This window comes from Dipodomys ordii, unplaced genomic scaffold (genome assembly GCF_000151885.1).
Source record: "Dipodomys ordii isolate 6190 unplaced genomic scaffold, Dord_2.0 Scaffold160, whole genome shotgun sequence".
Taxonomy (NCBI): domain Eukaryota; kingdom Metazoa; phylum Chordata; class Mammalia; order Rodentia; family Heteromyidae; genus Dipodomys; species Dipodomys ordii.
Genome location: NW_012267376.1, coordinates 1,338,782 through 1,362,034, shown reverse-complemented (window position 1 = coordinate 1,362,034; position 23,253 = coordinate 1,338,782). Strand labels below are relative to the sequence as shown.

Here is a 23,253-nt window from a genome sequence, read left to right as displayed (position 1 = left end):
GACCTGGGACCCCGAGGGTGCACATCCCCCGTTGACGCTGGGGGAAGGCCTCTGCTAGGGGGAAGATGGCAGCGGCGGCAGAAAGGGATGACTCAGAATGACTCAGCAAAACGCCGGTCGGGGTGGGGGAGAGGCGTGACGCAGCAGAAACAAGGCACCAATCACTAGATCTTCTGGAACACATGTCCGTCCCTCAGCCAATCAGAACAGGGGCATGTTTTAGGGGCGGGGGCACAGAACTTTATATAAAGCCCAGCTCTGAGACCCTTCTGCTCAAGAGGCTTCCCTCACCCTCCTTCGCTTCCCCTTTCCCACTCTTTCCTCTCCCTGTTTTTTAGGTCTGGGGCTGAGGAGGGGAAGGGGGGGCTCTCCAATCCCTGCAACCCCTTTGCTTTCCCCCCTTCCTACAACCTCCCTTACCCTCTCTGTCTCCTCCCCCCTCTCCCCCATTCTCCCTTTCCTTTTCTTCCCTCCCCTTCTCTCCTCTCCCTTCACCCCTCTCCTCCCCCCTTTGTGTCTGCCGTCTCCCTCCTCTCTTCTGCTGTTACTTTAGCTTTTAAGTCAGTGTACTATGCTATAATTCTTAAATCAGTGGAGAAAAGGAACCTGAGCCGAGATGGGAGCAATGCTGCCTTGCTGTGTTGCTCTAGGCACTGGCTCTCCCCTAGCTTTGCTTCCCCCAATACCCAGACATCAGGGGCCCACACCTTGGCACTCTGCATGTGAAATCATGGAAGCCATTTAGGTTTTGTTATATGTTGTCCAGTCTGATGGCAGCTCTGCTCAGAAGGGCTGCTGTGGCATCCTGGGCTCTGCCCCAGATTCCTGGCCTTCATCTGAGGACTCTGGCTGCTCCTTTGCCCTTGGGCTCCAGCTCAGAGATCCAGGTGCCAACCAATCTTCTGCTCTGAGGGTTGTACAGAGTGGTTGATAAGTAGCAGGACCAAGCCCCCCTTGCCCCAGTTACAAGAGTAGTAGCATGGACCTCTTCCAGTGGAAGGCTTCCTTACTGGGCAAAGTCCCAGCTCCTTCTTACACCTTGAGCTGGATAGGAGGCAGTCACCACTCCTGGGACAGTGCCCAGACAAGGTGGCCCGATCTCTTCCTCAGAATGGCCTTGAGACAAATGTCCCAGCTCACATACTGAGATTTCTATGCCTCCTTCAGGTCAGCCAATAGGGCACAATCTGTCCCAAACCCCCATCTGTCTGAGATGGATCTCAGCCTCTACTAATGAGAGGGGTTCTCTTGGAAAGAAGGGAGAATGGAAGGGCAGAGTCTGCCAGTGGGAACAGTCCCCCAAGTTCCCAGTTCCTAATTAGCAGCCTCCACCTCAACCCTAGCTCCTAACAGACAACTAGAAACCTGGATCTGCATGCAAGGAGGGCTGCCCAGGGCAGCTCAGGAGCTTCATGGAATGTTTGTCTCCATGCTCATTTTTCTAACTTCCAACCTACCACCCTTTGCTGGAGCAGCTACCTGGTTATTTTGTGGACTCATGATCTCACCCCATGGGCCACCTGCTCTAGCATCTTCTTGTAAATGGCACTACCCTGGAGCTACCCGCCTTTGCCTCTCACTTGACTGGCAGGTCAGGAATCCCCAGGAATTCCCCTGAGGGTGTGAAGGCCCTGTGGTTCTCTGCCCCTGCTCCCCACCCCTGCCACCTGACACACATGCACTTGAAGCACAGGAAGGAGGAGCTCTAGGGGTTTGGCTGGTGTTTCTGACTTGGGCCAGGGTCCACAGGCCTAATGGGTGCTTCTTTGAGGGCACTGCATGCATCTGCTTCCCCCAGTAAAGTTCTATCTCTCCTGAACAGATGGAACGAGTCAGGCAATGGGAGGCCTGCCTGCTTCAGCAAATCGAGGAGGCAGTCCAGCATGAGCTCACCATTGAATATGAAGACTGTTAATCCGAGATCAGAGATACCAAGAAAGTGGGGGCCTCTTAGAGCACCTCTTTGAGTGTGTAGCTTTGGGTTGTGATCACTTAAAATCACTTGTGAATGTTTGCATTCCACACTTTATCTAAAACTGCATGTTCTTGTTAAGAACAAAAGTATACTTACATTTCCGGTCTGATCTACTCTGTCCTCAGGAGGAAAGGTGGCAGTAGGAAATAGCTGACAGGAGATAGGGCATTCCCAGACTGAGGCACATGGGGGAAAAGGCACTACCAGGTCAGGTTAAAACAAAAAGCAACTTCTCTAAATTAACAATGCAATGAATATTGATAAGCACTAGTCCTCAGGGATGATGCCAACCATACTTGCTTATAGATAGGTGTGTAGGTAAAAATACTTAAAATCTGCAACATCTGAATTGGGTCATTTTTCTCTGTGGGAAGAATGGGTCTCCACAAGAGGAAGGAGTAATATGGCAGTGATTTATCAAAGAAATAGGTAAAGGGGGCTCATGCTAGACACGAGGAAGGGGTGTTGGGCAGGAATTGATAAAGTGTCCCTAAGGAGAAAGCTACTTGACAGCCTGCACGCCAAATCAGTCCCCAGATCTATCAAAGGCTCCATGTGGTATTTAGCCACTTCTGACTGGTTGCCCATTCTGGCACCCATCTATACAGTCCAATCAGCCTGCTGTTCGTATACAAGGGGCCTGCATATTAGACTGCTCAAGGCCATCATAAGGGATACAGAACTTCTATAGGAGGAGTTTTGGCCCTGATTGCCTCGCCAGGCTCATTTTTTTTTCTGCTCTCAATACCATTATATTTGGCACAAAACAAATTGAGCACCTATTAATATTACTAGGCTCCTAGGGGTTGTTTATTCCATCAAAGGCTACTAATCCTTTATGGTTCCTGTGAAATTTTACCAAGTGAGGGGTAAATTCCTACAAGTAAGTGTACAAATACAATTGGCTAGTCCTATAATATCTTTTGAAAACACTTGCCAGAGTGCAAGAATGGGTGCGGTGTTTTTAATCTTCATTTCTTCTATTAACAGGTGTATAGATATCCATGTTTTCTGATGGATTCCATTTCTCCCACTGATAACTATCCTTTTTTAAAAGCTATTGAGATAGACTTTTGATAATGATTTTTAAATTTTGCTAGGAAATGTTTAAATTTTTTTATTGTAAAGATGCTGTACAGAGGGGTTACAGTTACATGAGTAAGGTAATGAGTACATTTTTTATCTGGCATTTTTATTCCCTCCTTTGTTTTTCTCCTACTATCCCTTCCCTCCACCTAGGAATTGATTTTACTTGAAGGAGGTAGTCTTTAAAAAGAGAAAAATGACCCCTCACATACATGATAATTTTGTGTGTCAAGGTGGCCAGGTGGTCATGGTCCCTGGTGTCATCAAACCTCAGTCAAGATGTTGTTGTATAGTAAGGTTTTAGATGTAACTGACATTTCCAAGCAGTAGACTTGAGTAAAACAGGATTCTCCACAATTTGATTGGGCCTTATCTAATCAGCTGACAGTCTTAAAGAAAAAACACACTACATTTCAAACTTGCTGTGCCCACAATGGTTGGAGCTAGTTCCTTACAAGAAACTCCATTTCTCACCTCTCTGTTGGCAGAGCAAATCCCTACCTCACCCTTGTCGTGGTTCCTGTTTCTCTAGAGATCTCAAGATGGCATACCATGGAAAACAAGGCAGAAATCTCTCAGTATGAATGGACACCATTCTTAACCACACAGCTACACTTGGATGGGATGATATTCTCAAAATTTTCAAAGCACTCAACTGATAACAGAACTCAGTTGTTTCTCTTTTAAGAATGTAGATAATTGCCGGGCAGTGGTGGCTCACACCTGTAGTCATAGCTACTCAGGAGGCTGAGATCTGAAGATTGCAATTTGAAGCCAGACAGGGTAGGAAAGTCCATGAGACTCTTATCTCCAATTAACCTCTAAAAAAGTTGGAAGTAGAGCTGTGGCTCAAAGTGGTAAGAGTGCTAGCCTTCAGCACAAAAGTTCAAGGACAGCAACTAGTCCCTGACTTAGTCTTAGGACTGGCATGCTTGTGTGTGTGTGTATACGTGCGCGCGCGCGCACACACACACACACACACACACACACACACACACAAAGCTAATTTACAAGTGACAGCAAAATGAATTGATCAATGAATCCTGAGCTAAAGAAACTTCAGAAAAATGAAAGACATGTTATCCTGAAATGCAAGAAGCCTTTATGAAATAGGAAATGGACAATATCTTAAATTTTAAAATAAATAAGTATCTTAACTGAGATTTAAAGACAAATTGCACCAAAATACTAGATAAGAATGGTAGCCAGGTGCTGGTGGACACATCTGTAATCCTAGCTATTCAGGAGGCTGAGATTTAGGTAGAAAAGATCTGGGTAGAAAAGTTCACTAGACTCCATCTCCAAAATAACCAGCTAAAAGCTGGGCTGGTGAGACACTGAATTCAAATGTAGTATTGAAAAGGGGGAGGACATCATATTATTAAGGATAGGACAGAGTTGTTTAGTGTAAGTAAGGGATCATGTAATACCTTGAAGGAAACAACACAACTCACTCATCTTTCAACTACCACGGGCCCAGATTAGTCAAGCAATTTTTCCTTTATTTTTGTTAAATAAGACTCCAGAAAGTATAGTGCAAACACTCAGTAGAAAAGTTGCAATTAAGAAATGTACATTCACATTTAACATTTCAATCCATTCACTTTTTATATAAATAAAAATAGGACAAATTTTTTAATTACTTGTCTCGATTTAACAATCTTGAAAAAGACTGGAAGGTGCTCTAAGTGTTGAGTTGACATAAAAATAGACCCGTATTGATTATACAAATCTATCATGAGAAGTTACCCAGTGAGATTGTGTATATAGCTAGTGTGTTCTCAGGTCTACAGAAGCATCTTCAGTGAGTTTATTTTGTGGGAGAAAAATGACAACCTTGCCCATGCCACTCTCCATCCCTCTGAGGGTAGAAATCCTCACTCACCAAGCAAGGACAGGGGTGCTCACCCAACCATGCTCAGAGGGTAAGAAACTGCAGGTGTGGACTCAGGGCTTACCTTAAGTCAGAATGGCATTACCACGAAGAGATGGTCATAATGACGTTCCTATTTGTGCAAGTTGGTGTGCAATCAGCTTAAGTGAAGGGTGGTAGGAAGGGGGCTTGGGACTGAATACAGAAAGTGCATATTAATTGCTGGAGCTACACAAAGCTCAGGCTCGCCCCCAGGAAATGCTTAGGGATGTTCTGTGCCAGCAGGTGGCGATGTCCTGCCTGGCCTATCCCTTTGTGCATGCTGCATGATTTCAAACAAAAGTGCACACAATTAGGAATTTCCAGCATGCAATTCCAGAGTGCAAATGGCTTGAAACGCAGTTCCAACGGGGATGAAGGCAACACAGTGAGCCCCTCTGCACCTGTGTGATCCTGGGCATGTGTGCTGCTGCTGGCCGCTTGTGTCACATCCCTACACTCCCTGATGTATTCAGGAGGTGCTGTGGGCTTCCTTGGGATCCCCACAGTGCGGGGCAGTACCCTGATACTTGTGCTTCATGTGCCCGGGGGCCTAGGCTTGAGAGGGAGTTGCTGGTGGGAGGTGAGATACAAGTTCTGGCTGCAGTCTTGCCCACTTGTTGCTGCGCGTGCCGTGGAAGGCAGCTGCCCCCAGGCAGGATGCTCTGAGCAATTGTTCTTCCAAGGGTCCCATATTACAAATGTATAAGTCCAAGGGTTTCCACAAATCCCATGGAAGTTAGGCTACAATACCAGCAATGTTTAGACAACATTTCTCAGTAAGTGGCCGAAGCAGTTTTGGAAAACAATCTATATGAAAGTCTGTTCAGTCTGGTATCAGTAGAAACTAACACCTAGGATGTATTCAGGATACCTGTACTTGAGTGCTTGCTATCTTTCATGATGCCTTCCTTGTCTATGAACACTCCAGGGGAAATCTCTGCACAATATCCTCGAGCCCTATGCAGACAACCTAATTGCCTTCATCCCGCTGCATCTCAGTGTAGCCCAATGCTGAATGGCCTTATAGCATAGGAACAAGACAGCAGTAATGGCAAACACAGCAAACAACCCTTCCCGGCACACAACACAGGCTGGCTCAGGGCAAATGGAGAAATGGTGTATAGTTTGGGGTATCTGAGGGTACCACAACTCTATCCCTATTTGATATCAGAGAGGCCTTACAGAAAGACAGCCACTGATCTCCCTGTTCAGAGAGATTCTGTATCATTTAAGACACAATGATAAGTTGTGTTCCAAAAATGAGTTTTAGAATATGAAGTGCAACATGACAAAATAGGAAATGTTGAGTCTACCATTTTATTTTTGTGCTGGGAATCAGTAATCTTTCAGAAGGACTATGGCTTAGCCAAGAGCTAATTCACTGCCCTGATTTAACAAGAAGTCAATAAGAAGCCAGTGAGGCCTTAGCTCCTTGTTCTAAGGACAAAGGCTCAGAGCAAGACTTGCCTACAGGGACAAGCCTTGGTGGGGTGGGTCCACCACAGTGAGCACTGCTATGCAGATGATCTAGCATTCTCCATCAAAATCAATACAATTTCTATAGATTTTGCTGTTAGCCAATAAGTCCTTGGGCTCACTTCCACCAACAGCCTGAGACTGCAGATCACCTGAGTCCTCTGGGGAAAACCACTGCACAAGCCTCGGGGCCTTCTTCAATGTCTCATCTTAATCCCTCCCACTCACTGCTCTCAGCCCACTGGCTCTAGTTGACTTACTAGGTGATGTGAGGGGTCAGCTGATGCCCAAGCAATTCCATTTCTATCATATCTACTGTGCTAGCTGTGGACATTTGGCCACCGCATTTCCTTTCTGGTGCCCACATGGAATGATTCATGTGCAAGTATTCATTTAGGTATCTCAGTTCCTTGAGTGTGACCTCTCTCTAACATCCCCCAAGTTCAAGGTGAAGGCTTGAGCCATAGAGATGAATTCTCCATACTTAGGCCAACCCAGATGGCTCTGATCCTGCCTGCTAAGGTCTAGGCCACATATTCTCCAGCAAGAAACCAACCCCTTCACAGTTCTTCTAACCCCCAGCCTAAGAGCCATATACGCAAGCACAAGCCCCAAGATACTATAGGAATAGACAGGTTTTCATCTACTTGCTCTCAGACCCAGAGTTCTAAGTGGAAATGGTTAACTGCTGGTTCAACTCTCCATGTGGCTGTTCAGGGTGAACTACAGCTGGAGAGGCAGACATACTCCAGGGCCCAGAACCACATCAGTGGTGCAAATATCTAGGCTGCCAGTTTGCAGCAAACCTAACAGTTTCAAATCCAATGACTTCTAAATGAAGTGTGGGGACCGAGAGGGATGGTGTTGTGTATTTTGTATTAAATATCGAAGCCATTGCAAAATCAGAAGCAACTCAGTTTCTGGTGTTCCTTTATATACAGCCACCAAATAACACAATTTCAGAATGTAAGTACGTACTTCCACAAACCCTACTTGTGCACAAATATATGTGAGTGTGCCCTGTGCTTGCCTGGGGTGATAAGCCATGTGGTAAAGGGTGCACAGCTGTCTTATAAACCTTGCATTCCTGTTAAGACACAACCCAGCACAGCTGTGAGTAAAATCCTTGGGACTTGGAGAGTCCCAGCCCCACCCTTTTGAAGGGTGGAGACAGTTATACGTGCAGGTGAAACCCTTCATAGCGCCTTGATTCCCCAATCCAAACGACTTCCTTCTAAAGCAGTCATGGAAGTAGTTCACACAGGCTGCTGTCAGGACTATGGCACAGCCTTTCTAGGAAACGCAAATAAAGCAAGGAATCATGTGAAATTGGCTGTGTTCTGCCAAGCGCAGCCCCAGGGTCTGACTCATCCGTGGAGATCGGGAATCCTTCTCGTTCCCCAATGGAAGACAGCATCCTATCTAGATGGCAACTTTCACTGCCCCACTGTTTTCTGAACATAGCAAACCAGAGGTAAGCCTTGCTGCATTATTCCTTTCATGCTCTGCTAAGACAGACTGTATCTTACCACACTGCCATGTTGAGATTCAAGGATGGGGAACAGATTTTGGACTAGTTGCCCTGCTCCCTTCGTCTAGTGAGCAAGAGTGTGGGACTGAGGGTTGGCCATCTACTCAGTCTGTTCACCTGCCTGGGATACCAAGTGTGGTCCCAGAAATTGAGGAGGGAGGATAAGGGCCTTGGGGACAGCAGTACCCCCACAACACACTTGTATGCGTGGCTGGTCTCTGCATTGCCAATCTGCTGGGCCAGACTCATCTCTACAGTATAGAGTTACAATTATTGCTTCTATGACAGAAGGGGTCTGGAAGCCCTGGTGGCTTTAAGAGAGTCTGAGGAGCACGGGCTGGCAAGTGGATTGCTGGAGGTGTGGGGTGTCTATCTGCAGGACACTGACCAACACCCTGGGAGAGGACAGGCTGTGGACGGCACAGCCCATGGAAGCATTGTGGGGCTGTCCTACTCTACAGTGTCAGGCACGGGAGGCATGCTGGGGGACAGGGGGACACACAGGGTCATTTCCCAAGAGCTAACAAGCAGGGGTGGGGTGTGGGTGCCGGGCTTTTCCTGGTTTTTGGTACAAGTGAACAGGCAGCACCTGTCATCGGCGCACTATATACAGAGCATCTTAAAATAAATAATTTAGAGACTCCTACCCAAATGGCTCTATCACATTTGTACATGAATATTGTACAAGATTAAAAATAAATAAGGCAATATAATACAGTTTATCACAAATAAAAAGGAAGTTGTTTTTCACTAAAACCCCAAGGAACATTATGGCTAAATATGGTTCCTGGCCTCACAGGAAGTAGTAGGCAGGGTTTGGGATTGCTGATGATAGAGATGTCTGCCAAGGCTGCTGTGCGGTAGACAAGGTGAACTTCACAACGATTCTGGGCCCAGAGAGGGCAGCGGTGTCCCCAGTGACTTCTTGTTCCAACCACTCCTGGAGCGGCTTTGCTCACACCCCCATGTGCCCTGATGACAGCGCACTCACGTGTGACAGCTCAGTGAACCCCAGGCAGGCACAGCATTGTGGAGCCAATTCTGTTCCAAGTCTCACAGGTCCAGTCCAGGGCTGGGCTCCTACCTGGTGACTCTGGTGATTCTGTCTCCTATTTATTCACATTGTTGCTGAGTCAGACATGTAGACGTGGGAGCAACATCCCTGGTTCTGTGTTGTCTGGGGTTGTCCTCATATGCATTCTGTCTTGTGGCCCTCCTCTTCAAACCGGAGATGAGGGCTAGGTTGGCTATGCTTTAAATCTCTCCTGGTCCTCCAACCCATGTCCCGGTCTACATCTGAAAGCCACATGGTTTCAATGAGCCAACTGGGGAGCGGGGGAGGCTCTCCCATTGTAACACTCCTAACTCTCTGGCTCCTCTACAGAGCCATGTCGACTGTGACTATACATATCCAGCAGGCCCAGGACCACAGTATGGACATCTTCAGAAGCAACTGCTGCCCTACCTGCACGACTCAAGAGCTACTCTTAGGAAACAGCCACGGACCAGACTGTACTTGAGACTCTTTACTCTCCTGAATGGCTTTGGGTTGGGGACAGCACCATGGTCCAGTGGGAGGCCTGCAGAGCCCAGTGCCAGCCTCACCTTCACCCTGCAGCATGCTCGCTCACTTGCTTGCTCACTCGGTGCTCGCTTGCTTGCTGGGTAAGCTTCTCGTTGAATTGACTGCTTCACATCTAGTCTGGACACCAAAGAGAAGAGAAAGTTCTGAAGACAAGAGCCGGGCAGCAGAGACGAGGCAGGGCCACAAGCAGCACACGGGAGCAGTTATGCCAGCAAGATTCTCAGCTTGGTGACTCAATCCCTGGGTTACCGCAACACCTGCCTGTGCTCAGGAGCCCTTGAAGTAGCCTGGAGCTTTCCCTGCCAACAGTCTGTGATGGACGTCTGAGCACAGCATATGCCCCAAGAGCATCTGCTCCTGTCTTCTGCTCATGGCAGCCGGCGCACACCGACACAGAATGAGGCCGCGAAGCCACGCCCATGTGAAATGACCGAGGAAGCCACTAAGTCCCCAGTGGGTCAGCAAGGTTCTGGCCCATGAGCTTTGAGTCCTGGCCAAGGGAAGATGCCAGAAAGGCAGAAAAGGTAGGCCAGAGAAGGTCAGAGTCCTCTTGCAGGAAGTGCCACAGCCATGATCCAACACAGAGAGAGGAATAAATAAAATCCTCGCAGCCCAATCAGTTACCTACAGCCTATAGCCTCAGGTCCTTGAGCAGTTTGAACATAACCCCAGCTGTCACCTGTCCAACTGCCCTACTCTGTCCCATCTAGCCTCCACTGAGTCCCGCAGGGGCAGACAGTCAGCCTGCCCCAAGCATCAGAATGCTGGCTGACCTGCAAAGCCACCCAAGTCACCACCATGATCAGAGCCCTTGCGGGCCCTGGACAGCCACACAACCAAACCAGGTGCTATCACCCACCCACCCCGCTAAAGAAGTGTGGGCACTGCTCTGCACCTCTTCTGAAAATCTACAACAGCACCCTCTCCCGACAACAGTCCCCCCACCCCAACAAAGGGGTAAGTCCTTTGGAAACAATGAAGAGAAAGACCCCACACAGGCATGAACAAGGCAGGGTTCAGACCTGTCTACTCCCCACAAATCTTTCTGGTCAACTGTTAGACATTCCCTGTGGATGCACCTGCCTAGAACTTTCCCCCATCCTGTTCCCCGCTGCCTCTCTCTCAGCAGATGAGATCAGAGGCCTCTAGGAGCCTGGCTCTTCCACCAGCTCTTGTTGGCCAGTCCCTTCCTACCAGCTGTCCTGGACACCCACCCCCAACATCCTGCCTTCCTCCTTTGCAATCACCAAGAAATACAAATGGGAGGATTCCCTGAAGCCACTTGCCCTGCATGCTGGAGCAGGTACCCCTGGACCAGTCCAAGGATAATGGCCTCTTCCACCGAGGGAACTGGCTCGTGGATGTGACAGTCACTCGAAGTCAACATAAATGAAGCCTTGATTCTTGTTAATCATACAGGATCCAAGATACCACAGAGAAGGCGACACGGTGCTCAGCCCTCCTCTCCTTGAACACGTAGTGAGGGCACAGGTAAAGGAAAGCCTGGCTGTCACAGAGGATGAGAGCCGGCAGGTGGGGCTGGGGTTGGAGTCAGGAGAAAGGGTAGGTAGACCAGCTGCTGGTACTGGCCTGGGAGATGGAGGGGCTGCAGGGCCCCTGAGGATTCCAGAAGACCTGCCTCTGGCTCTAAGCAAAAAAACTGCTCTTGAGAAAAGCCAGCAGCTTCACTCTCCATGCAGTGAGAGGCAGCTTTGCAATTCTTCCCAAACTGTCCTTTCCTAAGACCAGACCAGCGCCGCCCCACATGGCCCTGCCCTGCGGGGCCAAATTTCCAGTCTGGCTTGTGAAGCCACTGCCCAGAACCGGAACCTGCCAAGACCCACTGTGACCAGGTTGATGTGGCACCAACTCAGGGTGCACTGGTGGTGGGCTCTTTCATCTCTCCGCCAGCTGGACCACCACAGCTCTTGCAGTGACCCTGGCAGATACCCTGAAGGTCCCAATGCCATTGTCAGCACTGGCCAGGTCCTCTGGAAAGAGATAGGGCTCTCTCTAACCCTGAGAGGGTGGCACAGGCTCATCTCTCATTGACTCTTGGGCCACACCTGAACAATGCTCATTCTCTGGCCCAGCCAGCTACCTACTGTGGTCCTGGCTGGAACCATGGTGGCATTCTTGTCCTGCATGCACCCCAGAGGCCAACAGGGGCTCCTCTAAGCCTCCTTTCCTGCTGCTGCAGAAGACAGGTACTGACCACTAGAGGCCGGGGGAAGGCCAGCTTGGATCGGGGGACAAGCCGCAGGACACAGTGGGGGCCGTCTGGCCTGGCCTCCAGCTCTCCCATATGGACACATCTTGCGCTCCTGGCGAAGGGACCGGGGCTGGGAGCCATTTCCATCAGTTCTGCCTTCTAGAAAATATGTCAGCATCTCCCCCTTGCCCTTGACGCTGACTTTGCCTCGGCACACAAAGTGGTAGGAACACCTCCTCAGCAGCCGGTGGACCTCCTCAGTTACCTGTTGCAGAGAGAGAAGCTGGTGTCACTCTGGGTCCTGCGTGATGAGGTCATGAGCTGGGGGTGGGGGCTCACATCCTCTCTCACTGCCCATCCTGGCAGTGTCTGGACAAGGCTCTCCCAGCTCGCCCATACCTGCAGCAGCAACTCAGTCATTCTAGAGAGGCCACCCCCCTGCCAAGTCTGCCCAGGGGGGACATCAAGGGGCCCAGTGACTCATGTGATCTGTTCTTGGATAAGTGCCAGAAGCAGGTTGAGCTGCTTGACTAGGGGAGGCAGCTGGGTACACCTGCTCTGGTGGGGACCCAGCAGGGCCTGTGGGAGCCAGGGCAGTTGTTTTGTGAACTTGCCCAAGGCTGTATGGAACCAACTTGTGTCAGGAACAGAGAGGAACAGGCTGATTCTCCTGGCCCAGAGCTCTGAGTCCCTCCACCAAATGGAATCTGAAGCTTTCTAATTCTACCACTGGGAGTGATGCCCTTACTTTCTGGAGTTGAGGAGCCCAGGGTGGGATCAGGAGCACAGAGATGGCAGAGATAAATCACCACGGGGGAACAGGGGTATCTGTCTGTTCATTCTCTTTCTCTCAGGCCTCCAACCAGTGTTTTCAAAGAGAAGAAGGAATGAGGACAACACTGGATCTCTGTCGTGTCTTGTAGCTGTCTTCTCTCCCTCCTATCCCCCTGGCTGCACCATCCCTCTATTATCTTTAATTCAAACAATGAAACCCATCTCAAGCTATCCTCTCACATCCTGGCAGAGCTGGGAAGGGCCCCCCCCTTTCCCCATTCCCACATCATGTTGGACAGCAGGAGGCCTGAATAGGAAAGGCAGGACTATATAATAACAATGATTAAGATGGCACTCCTCCACCCTGAGAAAATCAGAGGCCACTACCTTAGTCTAAGCCTTCCGATGGCTCTGAGAAGGCACTGAGCCACAGGTTTTGTCCCATTTGAATGGCTCAGAAGTCTCCTGGGTGCAGTGAAAATATACCATATATAGCCCTTGTGACACAGGAGAGCACCCCTTATCTCCTCTGCCTGCCACTGTCCTGGGATGTGGGGAACTCAGTAGTCAGGCCACTAGACTCCCTATCATCCCCATTTCTGTTTTTGTTGTTTTGTTTTTGGTTTTGGTTGGTTGTGGGGCTTGAATTCTAGGCCTGGGCACTGTCCCTGAGCTCTTCAGCCCAAGGCTACGGTCTTCCATTTGAGCCACAGTGCCACTTCCAGGCTTTTCTGTTTATGTGGTGCTGAGGAATCGAACCCAATGAGGGGTAAGCACTAAGCCAGCTTCCCAGCCCCCGTCCCCATTTCTGTACCTGCTCACTTCTGAGCCATCCTAAAGCTTCAGGTAAAGCCAAACCATAAAAAACAAATGGCCAGGCCTGGGCTGAGTCCTCCAGCTGCAGATTCTGCCTTGTTTCTTCCTGGATGTACAACTGCCCCCACCCCCATGTCTCTCCTTTCCTGCAGAGCTGGCATATATGTCTTAGGCATTTCTAGGTGAACTCACCTGGATTCTGCCCTGGACTCCAGTGCTGTCCATCCGACTGGCCACATTCACTGTGTTTCCCCAAATATCATACTGGGGTCTGCGGGCACCAATCACTCCAGCCACCACTGGGCCAACATTGATGCCTGGAAAAATAGCCACAGCATGACCTGTGATCAGCTGGAACAGGGTGACCAGTGTGTCTGGCACTGCTCTGGGTGGAGGAAAGCCTGCTCCTTCAGGGGGCTTTGTTTTCTGGGTCATGTGGAGCCAGGCAGGAAGCAGGAACCCCCCCCACCCTCACAGAAGGCCAGTGGCAGGTACCTCCTGCCCAGGGCCTTCTGGGTAGCTGGTGAGTAGCCCCTTATAGTGTGGCCACGGTACTCTGCAGCAGCACTGGCAATCAGATATCGTGTCTCACCTGGAGAAGACACCCCACCCAGGGCCGGCTCCAGAGCCACCTGGAAGTCTGACTGTGCTGCTTGCAACAAAGGATGCAGCATGGCACCTTTGTCTGGTGTGAGCCTTTGCAGTTAGCAGACTTCAGAGGCCCACTCCGAGGGGTGAGAAGGAGATTCTGCTCTTTCCACACTTGGTCCCTGGGTGCCCACACAGCTGGACAGTGTCACCAGGCCCAGGTGTAGCCTCGTCTGGAATCACCTCTCACACACTCTTTGGCAAATTGCTTGTCCTCTCAGAACCTGGGTTTCATTCCTTCCACATGGAACACAAAGTGTTCTGTCCATTCTGGCCTGGCCTGGCCTCCTGTGGGACATCTGGTTCTCTTACCATAGCTGGCTGGCGCTGCCGCCTATAACTGGGGCCATTCAAGCAGAGCCCATCTCCTCCTCCCACCCCTCACGCAGACATAGCCCTGGGTGGTTTTATGGGCATTGGATGATTGAGTTGTAAAACAACTAATTTACCTGTATTCTGGACAGGCAGGAAGGAAAGGAGGGAGGGAAGGAGGGAAGGAAAGGAAGGAACAGGGGGAGAGAATATGTATTTTAAATAGATTCTGGGCTAGTAGGAATTCTTCTGATAACCTGTTTACGTCTCAGAAAAAAGAGGTGAATGTAAAATTTAAAGTCCCCCAGCAAAAATGAGGGAAGGGATGATGTCCAGGAAGCATGGTACATAACCTGTCTTATGGAATTAGAACTCCTTTCTACAACTCCTTAATAGTAACGAAAAAATTAAATTAAAAAAAATAAGGGAAATACAAGAGACAAGTCCCAGGAAGGGAGAAAGCTCCCCAGCAAATCATAGCTTTTATAAAATCCAGCAAGGGGCCTGAACATTGCTTTCCAAACGGGAAGGGAGCTGCCAGCACCCTGCAGTGGGCTCGCACCAAGACCTCCTTCTGAAGGGACCCACACGTCTGCTCCATCAGAGCCTGGCTGAGGAACCCAGAGCACCTCGTTAACGATGGAGATTTCTCAGAGTGAATCTCTAGACCTATGTTCTCTTGGGAACTGTAGCCACTTCCACAAGCTGCTGTCAGGAGCTATGGTGTCCCATGGCCCCACATGCTCCAGGGTAGCACCGTTCCCTCCTGTAAGACCACACTGAGCCTGAATCCTGGGCCAGGCATACACTGAGGGACAAGGGTGCTCTCGGTCATTGGTAAGAACAAGATGAGGGCTATTTACCGACTCGGAGGACAAAGTCGTTGTAAGACTGGTAGTTGATTTCATCTAGGACATCAAACATATCGATGGCGAAGTCAGCCAGTGTGCTGAGGTGGGAGGAGACAGACTTCTTTGCCTACAGTGAGCAGACGGAAACAGGAAGTTTGGAGGACTCCATGGAAGAAGGGGTCAGGGAGCTGCTGCACTTGAACTAGGAGTGAGATTTGATTCCTGGAATGTGCATGTGCTCCCTGTACCTGGCTGTCAGTATCTTTATCCCAACATTCTCAGGCTAGTTGGAGCCCAAACCCCAAGTCCCAAGAAGCAGAGCTAGAAACCACTCCAAGCCACTCCAAGGCCAAGGATGACCTCAAACCACAATCCTTTCTATCTTAGCCTCCTCAATAGCTAGAATTTCAGGTGTGAGCCACCTGTAATCTACAAATATAATCATTGTATCTACAAAGTGTAAGTTCCACCCTGGGAAGGTGGGGCAGACTCCTTGGCTAAGTCTGTGCCCAGTACCTGTGTCACCAGGTAACTGGCGTACCTGGAGGCAGTCACCTCCCCCTCCTCCTGGGCAGTCCCCTCCCTGCCCCATGCCTCCCATTAGGCTGTGGGAGGGTCCCAGGCTTTAAGGTTACACCCACATCTAGTGTGGCCACACCTTCCCCCTATACCAGGCCACACCTTTTCCCTACCCCTCCCCTAATTAAAGCCAGAAGCGGGAGGGGGAGGGGAAGACAGCCCTCCCAGCCCCTTTTGGCCAAGTGCTCTCCACCACTCACAGCTGGGCAGCAGTTTGGTAATAAAATAAACTAAAACTTCTCTTCCTGCCTGAATGCCACATGGTGTTCCCATTTATTGGCTACCTACTTTAATTTACCTTACACAAAGATAGTTTTATTTCTTGAGAGTGAGAATTCAGTCTAATTAAAGGGCCACAGTGGAACTCCTTTGAACAGTTAACATACATTTGAAACAGTGAATGACAGGAACGTAAAACAGGTCCTGTCCAGGGATGGGTACTAGTGGGAGAGGGGAGGGCGAATGGAGAGGGTAAGAGGTGAATGTGGTATGGTTTATATACTCATGGGAAAATGGAACAATGAAGCTTGTTGGGGTTGCCTCAGGAAGGGGTGAGGAGGATGAGGGACAGGTATGGGATGGGGAGCCTGATCAAGATCTCTGGTATGCACACATGGATATGTTAAAGGAAGCCCTCTTTTTTTTCTTTTTTGTCAGTCGTGGAGCCTGAACTCGGGGCCTGGGCGCTGTCCCTCAGCTCTTCAGCTCAAGACTAGTGCTCTATCACTTGAGCCACAGCACCACTTCTAGCTTTTTTCCCCTGCTTATGTGGTGCTGAGGAATCGAATCCAGTGCCTCATGCATGCAAGGCAAGCACTCTCCCACTGAGCCACCTTCCCATCCCAAGAGGAAGTCCTCTTGTACAACTAATTGATTCTGATAAAAATGTGGGATAAAGAAGAATGCCCTACATCTTCAAAAAGAAAACAAGGGCTGGGAAGGTGGCTCAGTGGTAGAGTGCTTGCCTTGCATGCATGAGGCCCTGGGTTCGATTCCTCAGCACCACATAAACAAAAAGAAAAAAGCCGGAAGTGGTGCTGTGGCTCAAGTGGTAGAGTGCTAGCCTTGAGCTGAAGAGCTGAGGGACAGCACCCAGGCCCAGAGTTCAGGCCCCACGATTGGACCAAAAAAAGAAAACAAAATCTGTTTGCCTTGTGTAGCCTTTTCCTGTCTTACAGCATTAACTAGGACTTCCCTATGCTGCAGGAAGTAAAGACTAGTGAGAGAGGATATCTTTCCTGGATCCACACCTCATTCAAGTGGTTGACTCCCCCACCCAGGTACAAGTGTGGGAGTTTCTTTCTTTTGGAAAGTTTACTGAATTTTTAATCAGTGGTAAGTATCATATACAATTAAATGAGTTTTTATATCAATTAATAGGATCATAAGATTTTTAAAAAAATTTTTATCCCTCTGAAAAGGCGAATTTCCTAAATTCCCTTTGGAACATTGAACCAACCTTGTATATCTAGGATAAATCCAACATGGTGTAATTCTTTTTATTTATTACTATATTTAATTTGCTAATGTTTGATGAGGACTAATAAGCTGATGTGAAATACTGGTCTGCAGTTTTCCTTTCTTTGAACAGTTTCGGTGTCCAGGTGATGTTGATCTCTTAGAATGAGTTTGAAATTTCTGTTTCTATTTTCTGGATAAACCTGGATATAATTGCTATCATACTTTCCTTAAAATTTTTGGTAGAATTCACCAATAAATGCATTTGAGCCTACTGCTTTTTTACTTGGAAGATTAGTAATTACTGAATCAATTTTTATGGCTCTGTATCTCTTAGGATACTTGTTTTTCTTATTCATAATTCTGTTATGGGGGAGGAGAGTTCTCAGTAGTACATGGTTAAGGGAGAGAGGGCAGGGAGTGAGGAAAAGGTAAGGGATTTCTAGGGAAGGCCAGGCTGAAAAGTTCCTGTGACTGCCCTGTGTGGACTTTCCTTACAGATGCTGTCTGGAGAGTCAGCTAGCTGGAATATAGCCTGGGACATGCTCCCTTCATCTAATGAGGAAAACCTCAGCCTAAGAACAGAGATGAGCCCAGGGTCCAAGAGCTGTCTAAGGGCAGGACAGGGACCAGGTCTGAGCAGGAGAAGAAAAAAAGCACTGGACACTCACCCTGGTCCCTGCTGTGGGCGCTAACCCCACCGCAGCCATATAAGTGCTCCCGATGGTCTTTATCTTCTCTAGGTCCTTGTAAAAGTCTTTGTCCATGAGCTGGGTGGAAGACACAGAGCTGTTAAACATTACCAAACACTCGAGAATGACATCCCTGCAGCCATCGGCCTCCCAGAGCAATAGTGGAGGTAACAGGCATTGTAGACGTCAGCCCATCCTCTTTGTTCTGGGTACTAGACAGATAAGTGCTGGGAATACATGTGAAAGAAGCAGCAAAGAGGGATGCTACAGGACACATCCCTGCCTCTGAGCCAAGTTCAGTGACAGGGGAGAACCCAGTACCCATCAGGGAAAGGCCGGAAGGTGCCCATTGGCTCATCTGAGGAGAAATATACCTAAGCTTCCACCACTGCATATATCACAACCCCACCCCGTGGCCCAGTTCCCATCCTGGAATCACGGCCCTCTTCATAAACTGCCATGGAGGATCTGGATCCTAAAGGAGACAGGATGCTCCCAGGACCATTCCTCTCCCCATCCATCCACAGAGCTTCTGACGTTCTGGACATGCTTGGGATTGGGTTAGGTGAAGGACAGCTCATCCACCCTAAGCAGACAGTGAAGCCTCACCTCGTCGAAGTCTGCAATGATCTCATTGAGGAGCCGCAGACACTCCACCCCCATGTTGTTGCCATCCAGCTCGATGTAGAAGTCATTGAAGTTGGGGATTGAGGCAAACATGACGCCCACCTGTGAGTAGGACTGATAGTAGAGGTCCTGCAAGAGCAGAGGGGTTCACCCTGTCAGGCCACTAACAGTGCTCAGACCGGGAATGGGCCAGTTCATGGAGCCGCAGCCAGTTTTGCAGATGTGGGGATGGGCTCTGAGGGCTCCAGGCCACACCACTCACAGGTGTGTGCCAACATCCTGCAGTCTGCTTCCTCAGGAGACAGCAGGGAAAGGGGATCTTAGGAAATCCATGTGCTCTGCCTGGCTTCAAAGTGAAGCAAGATGAACAAATCAGCATGTTTGCCCCTTTAGAATAAAGCTTTCGTTAGAACTTTTTTTTCATTAGGCTTTCGTGTCTGTTCTCAGAACCTTAGAGTCAGCTCAGCTCTTTTTACTTGTAAGTTTGGCCTGGAAGCCTTGAACCATACAGGTGGCTCCCGTGTGTCACTCTTCAGCAGGTGCTCAGGGATGAGCACCTAGCAAGAAGGCAAAGGAACCTTCCAGAGAGCCACACCCAGCTCAGGTATTCATCGAGTAAAATTAGCTATAGAGAAAAATGCTTTGGCCTTGACAAACAGTGCTGCCTCTCCATATCCAATTTGCTGACATCCATTTTCCTTTCTCTTGTGTGAAATACAGTAGATTCTTCTCCATGATCAAAGGGGAGAAGAAAGCTAAAGCTAAGCATACACGTCAGCCTGGAGCCCCGGCAGCTTCCTGAGGGCCTGACCTTGCACTCAGGACCGGCAGGGAGGGGAGGAAGCAAGGGCTGAGCACATGAAGTCATGGTCCACCTGTGGAAGGGGCCTCAGCTGCAGGAGAAGCAGGGGACACCTCTGTGCCAGGCCTCCAGCTGCAGACTGGGAACTCCTGCTGTGGGAAGAGCTCAGCAGGCCCCAGGAGAGGCAGTGCCCATGCAGCCAGGGGCTCACCATGTTCCGGGGGTTGGACATGAGGAAATGCTGTGCCACGTGGCCCGGCAGCAGGTTGAAGAGGATCCTCTTGTTATCCAGCTTCACCCTTTCCATGTCGTCTCGCTCCTCTTCTGCCTAGGAGTTGTGGGGTCATGAGTCCTAGCCAACCATGTCATCTAGACATCCATCCTGCCTACCACAGCTGCTCTCTGATCATTCCACACTGGACTCCAGGTTCACCAATGGTCCACACCCACTGTCTCCCCACTTCCCCTCCAGATATAGGAATCAGGGTCATATTACAGGCCTGCTGGAATGACCTGATTTCTAGAGTCTTCCTTGCCCCTGGCCAACTGCTGAGACTCAGATGCTATGGTGGTGCTTTCACTCCCCTCCCTTCCCCTCCCCTGGTCTGTCTGTCTGTGCTGGTATGGGGGCTTGAACTCAGGGCCTCATATTCTTACTTGACTTTTCTCCTCAAGGCTGGCACTCTACCACTTGAGTCACACCACCACTCCTGGCTTTCTGCTGGTTAATTGAAACTTAAGCATTTCACAGATGTTTCTGCCCATACTGGCTTTGAACTGAGTAGCTAGGATTACAGATGTGGGCCACCAGCTCATGTGAGCCCATTAGTGGTTCTTTCTGAGGCAGGGGCCCATCCCTAGGCTGTATAACCATAGGCAGCCCCCTGGCCTCCGAGAATTCATAAGAACCAGTGGTAGGCATCTTTCCAGGGCAGATATGGGCTCTCTATATCCCCATAAGCACTCCCATTACTGTGGCACTAAGACAAGAAAGTTGTGGGAGTAGCCATCTACAGCCCAACCTAGTCCGCTTTTCCCCAGCCAGGGCCCTGTGAAGGTGGATGTAAATGACAGTGCTGGACTACCAAGAGGGCTGAAGAAGGGCTCTGGAGCAGGGCTTGTGGCCGGTGGGACAGTGCAATCCTCAGAAATGGAAGGCACTGCCGTAATAACATCCCATCAAGCTTATAACTTGACCAGTAAAAGGAGAAGGCCTGGGAAATATTCTATGTGTGCATCCTATTTCTGAGCACCAAATTCCTAGGTGTAGCAGAAAGCTGAAAGCCCAAGGCCTAGCCAACAAACACTGCAGCACAAAGGCTAGCATGCCATGGCCCATGACCCACACGGGGGCTGGTGATGTGAAGGACACACATCTCTGCCCACAATAGCCTGCTGTAAAATGGGAAGAAAAACAGCCACTCAAGAAGGCTCCACTCAACAAGGGCTTTGGAGAAGGCCCGGGCCACCTCAGTGGAAAAGCGCGGCCTCTTTTTGGTGGAACTGTGAGACTAAGAGTCCATTTAGCCAATTACATGCTGCTAGAGTTCATGGAGTGATTCAGTTATATTAAGAAATAGACATATCCAAGGAGAGGGGCAAGGAGGTCTTGAGCCACAAGAGCTGAGCATGGGGATGTGGTAAGCACAAAGATGGAGGGCCAGACTGGGCAGGGTAGCCCCCAGAGGAAGGTATCTGAGAAAACCAGGCCAGTAAGTTAGCATGTGCCACACAGAGAGCACAATGTTGTTTTTCCTGATCTTTAGACAGGTAGACCACAGCACATAGGAATACAAGAAAGGCACCTCTGGGCCATACCCTCAAGGTCAGACTTAAGCAGGCATTGGTTACTGCCACCCAGACTAGCTGGAACCCACTCTGCAGGATCTGGCCACTGGTGACTCTGAAGGGGCTCAGAGCCCACGTTAGAGAAGACAACAAAGGCCTGCATCTGCACTGGCGTTGTGACGGCAATGAGCCACCCAGGAAACAAACCCGTCAGTCTGCTCTGGGTTTCTCTTACAGACTGGCAGCCTCTGATTTTAGCCTCTATCTTCTCATTTCCCACATCTGTCAACGGAACAGTCTACACACAGCTCTCTCCATAAGGCAAGGATTTCTAATCATGCACTAACATGTTAGGGTTCAATATACACAAAAGAAAACGTTCTGAAGGGTGAGATAAACAGGAAAGAAAAGATTCCCCCACCATGGTACAGAGTGTCAGGGCCTTCCACTTATTTGGCTAGAGCCCTACAACTTGAACCATGCCTTCTATCCTGATTTTTTTTGCTGCTTATTTTGGAAATGGAGTCTCATATTTTTCTGCTTCCAACCATGATCCTTCCAATCTCAGCCTCCTAAGCAGCTAGAATTAAAGATGTGAGCCACCAATGCCCAGCAAGAAATGATATTTTAAAAATAATTTTTCATTTTATTGATTTACAGATAAAATTGTACTCTTCCCAAAATAACTACTATTAATATTAATACTATTTTCATAAAAATAACACAATTGGATGTGCTTGGCTTAAAAACAATATCTTAACTAATAACACTGTGATGAAAAGATTCTAAGTTCTGCTTATGTATTTGTGAATGTAGGGACTGTCCTTCCTATGCCATTTTTTTTTTGCCTAACTTATAGATGTAAGATCTTTGTTGACATATGACTGATAAATGTCCATCCACCCCATGCCACTTATATTTTGCGATGTAAGCATTAGTTGTACTGTTTTATTTTTAATGAAATAAGATGAAAATCCACTGAGATTCTCTAACATATATGTTTTTCCAGGGAGCCAGGAAGCTGTAGTATTTTGAAGGCCATTATTCTTGTCAACAAGGTCATGTGATAGAGACGTATTCGATTTCTGTTTTCACAATATTGTCTGGATGGAAAGTTTCTTTCCAAACTCATGTTCCTTCTCATGTGTGCTGACATTTTAGAATTTATTGATCAGGGCACATCCACTGGCCTTGTTGTGGCATTCCAAGGGAGGTCACAGCCTAGTGCATTTGTCATTTTGGAAAAAGAACAAAACAAAACAACTCCCTGAGTTGCTGACATGTACTGTGAATGACCCTCTCCATCACTCTGACAGAGTTCCCAGTGTAAGATCACCCCAGCCTAGCGCCTGGATCAACAGTATGCTCCTCACAGAGGACAGCTCTTCCTCCCTCTGCACCCTGTGTGGACACAGGCCACGTGCCAAGAACCTGATTGCCAGTTCATTTTCACTATCAGGACGGCACGTCTCCTGATTTTCACTATAAATAAACGTTTCGATGCCCCCTCACGCTGAATCATCAGATTTCCCTGGGGGCATATTCTCCTTTTGGGGGGAAGCACACAAAGTTAAAGGAACTTTCCCTGGTCCAGATGGCTATAATTAAACCTCTTCAGCCCCAGAGGAGAGAAATGTAGTTTCTAGCTTTGGGACTGAATTATTTCATGTCACCCTCCTTTGGTTACTCATTTTCACTTGAACACAAAGCTCTCTGTAAAACCTGTTTCCTGGACATGCAGATGATGCTGTGTGGGTCAGAGATGGCACACATCTCTGCCTGGCATTACTGTCCCTGTGATGGATGAATTCTACCATCGGGGGGCCCAGACCAGGCAGGCTAGATGGGGACGCAGGTGTCCGGAGAAGCTCTGCCCTCTCACGTCGGAAGTTGCTGTAAACTGGAGGGGGTTCAGCAGCAACATGAGGACTCCTAGCACCAGAAAAACGCCCCCAGGAAGGCTCCAGAAAGGCCATTCTTAATGTTCCTCCACTGGCTTCCAAGGACAAGGGGATAGTACAAGGTTACCCCCCTCCCCCCAAGACAAGCCAACTCTTGAGTTGCTTCTGAATTGGAGCCTTCAGAGGCCAGTTCTGGACCTCCAGCTCCCTTTCCTTGCCACAAAG

General features: G+C 49.0%; 1 protein-coding gene across 1 annotated transcript in view; it reads right to left on the bottom strand.

Moving 5' to 3' along the window:
* Positions 1 to 11,742: 11,742 nt before the first annotated feature.
* Positions 11,743 to 23,253, bottom strand: part of Adcy1 (adenylate cyclase 1 (brain)) — an 80,887-nt gene continuing 69,376 nt past the window's right edge. Inside the window, exons 14-19 of the mRNA XM_013032958.1 lie at positions 19,551 to 19,663; positions 18,520 to 18,666; positions 17,890 to 17,988; positions 15,194 to 15,308; positions 13,563 to 13,687; positions 11,743 to 12,045 (exon numbers count right to left, since the gene is read on the bottom strand). Of these exons, the coding sequence (XP_012888412.1) occupies positions 11,743 to 12,045; positions 13,563 to 13,687; positions 15,194 to 15,308; positions 17,890 to 17,988; positions 18,520 to 18,666; positions 19,551 to 19,663 (902 nt within the window). The remainder of the gene's footprint in view (positions 12,046 to 13,562; positions 13,688 to 15,193; positions 15,309 to 17,889; positions 17,989 to 18,519; positions 18,667 to 19,550; positions 19,664 to 23,253) is intronic.